A 5,728-nucleotide genomic window follows, 5' to 3' on the forward strand; every position below is an offset into this window, starting at 1 on the left:
ATTAGAGTAAATACATCAGTCGAAAGGGTCTGACCTCCTGAGTACAAAACTGTAGTTAGATCTCAAATCGGTCAAGAGATGATGGAGCTAGGAGCTAAAAGTTTGTACTTGAAAAGAAAAACAACAAAAACTAGGAGCCGTTCTATGAGCCGCTATGCCGCTGTTAAAAATACATTTAGGAATTTTGAGTGCGCTAAGCAACGTAAAGACAAGTCTGCTTGAGATCGTTTAAAACACACAAGTAACATTTGTTATGGGTCCAAATGAAGAAACTGTCTTCATAAAGTCTGTTCATCTTGTTATTTACTCAATGAACAAAATCTGAATTTAAACATTCAAACATAAAATATTTGTCCACCTCTTTTCGAGTATATTCCTTCCTCCTCCAGGTTTTTATCCCATTTGTAAAGTTCAAAACCAGAAGCTTGCATTGTTGTTGGGGTTAGTACAAAGAACTGAAACACTTGAATGTAAAAATTAAAATATAAATCATTTTATATTTATCCATTTTTTCAGCTGCTTTTCCTGAAGTTATTCAAATCCAGTTAACAAAAGATTTTGATGAAAGATCATGTTGTAGTTTTAGTTTGTACACTAATCCCTAAGCCATGCGTGACCCCAATTTGTTGAATATTAAAATCAAAAGCTCTCATTGTATATGTAGTTTACACACACACATATGCATAAATACAAACTTAGCAATTAAAATTTAACTTCAATGGAAATATTTAAAAGTGGAAACGAATATGACAAAAATAGAAAAGATGTATAAACTTCCAATTGGGGGTAAATGAATTTTTTACCAGGCTGAAAGAATTAGGCTAATTAGAATTAAACCATCTTTAGTTGAGAAAATGGTAGTTTATAGTGTAGAATGTATGGAGTGTAATGATCTTTATATAGAGGAGAACAGAAGGAGTTTAAGTAGAAGAATAGCGAAACATGGACGTGTCCATTCTCTTATCTTCCAACATGTTATAGATACATAACATCGTTGTGAAAATAAATATATTTAAAATTATTTATTGCCAACCTAATGTCAATAATGTAAAATAAAATAATCTATTTTAACAAAATATAACAAATATAATGCAAAAAAGTAGGGTTACTTTGATATTAAGGTGAAGGTTATGTTCATGACGTCAATAGTAGGTATGCATATTATGTTGTGTTCAGTTGTGTAACACCTGATGATGCCACATTAACGTGGCGAGACGTAGTTTATTTGTTGTTTTCTCTGTCACGCTATTTTTAATTTTTAAAACTTCAGTTTCATATCTGTCCTCTTTTAACAAACGTAACTGTTTTTCCTTAAAGTCTTCAGATCTAATTTGTAAGAATTGATAGAAACAAGTGGATTAGTAAGCAGTTTCTTAATTTGTAAAATCCAACCTTGTATACTACATGATTAATAAATCCGTGGTCGGCGTAATTATCATAGCCCAGGATTACAGAGGGGAGCCTCAGGATCGAAAGATAAAATACCTTCCGTATAAAACTTTCAGAGTCCAGTACACTGGTATTGTGATACCGACTCGTAAGAAAAAAACCAAAACTTTAGGTAATGATGGTTTATGTTGTTGTTTTTTCAGCTTAGTTGTAGAGTTTCTATCCAGTTGGCAAATAACTATATCAAAAACAAGTTCATTAAGTTTTCTACAAATGTTTCCAGGTTTACCGAAACGTTGTCGGTAACTTTAATCCATCTGTTATTTAATCATGTCTTGTAAAGATTCGGCGAGCTATAAAAGTTCTCTCAGATATACCGAAGGAATAAAACAGCCAGTAGCGGAAGTTCTAAAGGTAAACACTACTTCCAATCGCAAAATATAACAAAGTATTGATGAATAGTCATCATCATTATCTCGTATTTCAGGGGTAGTAAACCCCATGACCAGATGTGTTACAAACATTCATCTGTTACAAACATTAATCACTTTAGAAAATAGAATTCTTACTCAGCCTTTGACATTCCTTAGGAGTAACAATACTGGCTGCCAGTTTTCTGTCAAGAAAAGGAACAATGCTACTGTCTGCCAGTTTTACACTAACAATAAAGGAACAACAATATTATCTGCCAGTTTAATTTTAACAAAACTTGGGACAAAAATACTGGTTGCCAGTTTTCTTTTTAAAAAAGGAACAATACTATTGTTTGCCAATTTTATGCCAACAACAAAAAAAGAGACAATACTGACTGCCAGTTTTCTGGAGTCGTCGTCGAATATGACAAATATAGTGTGGTTGGAATACTATTATTATATACTCCTAAATTTTCAAAATCCATAAGAGACTAGATAAAGAATGAAGTGTTTAAAAAGTAATAGGCCTAATACTAATGTGTTCTGACAAGTATAATCGTAACAATATTGACTGCCAGTTTTCTGTTAATAAAATGGTAAAACAATATTGTCTGTTAATTTACTGTTAATGAAATCATAGACATTTACGTTCTTCTCATTTTCTTTATGTTGTTTCCTAATAAGATAATTTCATTTTCAAAGTTTTGATGTCTTTACATTGATAACATTAAAAAAGTTACGAATATTTTAGCACCTTCATAGCTCAAATTATAAGATATAAAAATCCTATATAACACCAATTTATTTGAACTGTAACAATATCAACTTCATTATTTTTACCTGCACATTTCTTCTTTATATGACGTAGTAATATTTTAATATATATAAAATCTTTTAATATATATATATCTTTTAATAGTATGGCTGACAGCACTCAAGAACATAGAGCGGCCTCTAGTGATAACATCACTTCCAGCAGGAAACTTCACATCCTATCCTTCATCAGCCGTGCCTTGTGTACAGACAAATGATTCGTTAACTTCAGTTGTGTTATTATCTCTCGAAGCAGATCTTCATCTCAACTGGTTTATCCCAGCTAATACAACCGAAGAAATTCTAAATTTAGAGTAAGTTCATTTAATAAAGTTCTCGAAGCGTATATCTTTATTGTGCTAGTGTTGTTATGGAAACGACATAGAGCCAAAGGATACTCTTGCAGAGTTCCATTACTGCCATAGTTGTTGCTCTTTAAAAGTTTAACTAATTTAGTACTGCCCTATTTACACTGCTCTGTAGAAATCCCTTATCTACAGACACGGTCATTAACTAACTGTGTTATTCTTCCGCCATGCCCAGGTTACTGCTAATACAATCGATAAAGAACATGTTACGTTTCAAGCAAAGATAAACTGTTTCTTAACTCGTGCGCTTGGGTTTAATTGTCCAAATGTGGATGAATAGTTACATTAATTTAAATTATTACATTATTAGATTAACTATTATATTGAAATTTATGAATATACGGTCATTTCTAGGAATGTAACTTCCATTTACATTTAGTTTAGTTTTTTAATTTCATTAATGAGAAAATAGAAGACTGTGTATAATGTACACATTACAACAGTTCTTCTGTTAATATTGCACTGAAGAAGTGTTCATCTATGAGTAAACGTACAGAATTGTGTTAATATTGCACTGAAGAAGTGTTCATCTATGAGTAAACGTACAGAATTGTGTTAATATTGCACTGAAGAAGTGTTCATCTATGAGTAAACGTACAGAATTGTGTTAATATTGCACTGAAGAAGTGTTCATCTATGAGTAAACGTACAGAATTGATTAACAGATGTAGTTCTAGTTCTACGTTTTCCATTTTTTTTATTTTACTGTTTTCTTTTTAACATTTTCCATAGTTGAACTTTAATCAAACCTTAATTTTCGTCATCCTTCTTCCATCTGGTGAAATGAGATTTAAAAATATCCACGCCGCTTTCGTTTTGTACATGAATAGTGAACAAAATACAAAATATATTGTGATTAACTATTGTTTTTGTATCTTTATTTTGCATTCATTTAGTACTGACGTCTTTATATACTAGCTTCTTAGAATATTCATGTCTGTTTTAATATTTAAGTATCTACTTAGCACTTTTGTTACATCCTCTTTTACCTTCGTCCTCTCATATAGTGAAATAATCTACACTAGTGTGGGATTCTTACCTCCGTCTTAACATTTTCATGTCGTACTGTGTTGTATCCCTGATTATCCACATTTTAATAACCTCGTCTTATCTTACTTTACTTTGGTTTTTTTTCCTGTGCATAGCAATTAACTTTCTGTTTAGTGTATTCATATTGCTAGTGTAGGACCATCTCTTGGCCCCCAGTGACACAGCGGTATGTCTGCAGATTTACTACGCTAGAAACCGGGTTTCGATACCGATGGTGGGCAGAGCACAGATAGCCCATTGTGTAGCTTTGTGTTTAATTCCAAACAAACAAACAAAGGACCATCTCTGTGATTAGTTATGTACATTAGTTTATTTGTGGTTTAGTATCTTTTTGTTTTGCTATTACTATCTCTACTAGTGCACCGTATTCTTATATCACATACTTACCCTCCCTTTCCTTATCGTTTTTGTGTTGTTATACTGGTCGCAAACATCGACAAAGTAATTAAGAGAAGTAAGTTTTAAAGCGATTATAGATTGACTTGAGGCGAAAAGTTAGTTTTAATTTTTTCCACAAAGATTTCAAATATTGTAATACGTAATGACATTGCGGTCTTTCATTCGTTAAATTTTAAAATTATTTTATAAATGATAAAGAAGAGGGAATCCTCAATAGCCGTGGCACTTAAAATTCTTTTAGGCAGGTTCAGAGTAAATTAATCTACGAGACCTTGGGCGTGGTCAAATATATCAATTGCCAGGGTTTGACCTCCTGAGTCCAAAACTGTAATTAGATCTCAAATCGGTCAAGAGATGATGGAGCTACGAGCTAAAAGTCTATACTTAAAAAATACAACAAAAAAACTCAGAGTCATTCTATGAGCTACTATGCCACGGCCAAAAAAAAAAAAAAAAAGACCACAACGAACTTTACTTCAATGTCGAGGTCAAAGCCTTGTGCTTAGGTCGCTCGACTCACAATCTGCGTGTCGCGGGTTCCAATATCGCCAAAGAGCACACTCGGCCTTTCAGCTGTGGGGATGTTATAATGTGACGATAAATCCGATTTTTCGTTGGTAAAAGAGCAACCCAAGAGTTGGCGGTGGGTGGAGTTGACTAGTTGCCTTCCCTCTAGTCTATCACTTCTAAATTAGAGAAGTTATCACTTGTGTAGCTTTCTGAGAAATTCAACAAATAAGCAATAACGTCAAATGATAAAAATATGCATCACTATGATAAGTTTAGTCCTCTAACTACTTCGTAATTTTGTGTACTATTATTGTATGTGTAAAATGTTGCGCAAAGAATATAAATCAGATAAATGCACAGTGCACGTGGTATAAGATCAATATATTCAACCCTATTGTCATCGTATACTCTACATTTGTTTTCAATTTTAGCAACATAATTCTTATCCAATAACCAAACGCTTGGGTTTGTTATCTCATTAAAATATCTTTCTTCTATTTAATGCCTTCTAAGAATTATATTATAAACAAAGAATTATGAATAATACATGAAAAACTCTTATTCAATGTTTTCCTCATATCAAAATGAATCTGATTTTGTTACAAATAAGTGATGGTTTTTACCACAGGTAATATATCTTGCAGATTAAGTCATAATGTGATTTAAATGGTTTTACTACAGGTAATATATCTTGTAGATTAAGTCATAGTGTGATTTAAATGGTTTTTACCACAGGTAATATATCTTGCAGCTTAAGTCATAGTGTGATTTAGCTGGTTTTACCAC

General features: G+C 32.3%; 1 protein-coding gene across 1 annotated transcript in view; it reads left to right on the top strand.

Annotated features, from left to right (window-relative positions):
- The window catches only part of LOC106461844, a 173,618-nt gene that overhangs the window by 65,853 nt on the left and 102,037 nt on the right, over positions 1–5,728 (top strand). The window contains exon 3 of the mRNA XM_022388917.1: positions 2,722–2,929. Within this exon, the coding sequence (XP_022244625.1) occupies positions 2,722–2,929 (208 nt within the window). The remainder of the gene's footprint in view (positions 1–2,721; positions 2,930–5,728) is intronic.

Source organism: Limulus polyphemus, unplaced genomic scaffold, assembly GCF_000517525.1.
Source record: "Limulus polyphemus unplaced genomic scaffold, Limulus_polyphemus-2.1.2 Scaffold1043, whole genome shotgun sequence".
Classification (NCBI taxonomy): domain Eukaryota; kingdom Metazoa; phylum Arthropoda; class Merostomata; order Xiphosura; family Limulidae; genus Limulus; species Limulus polyphemus.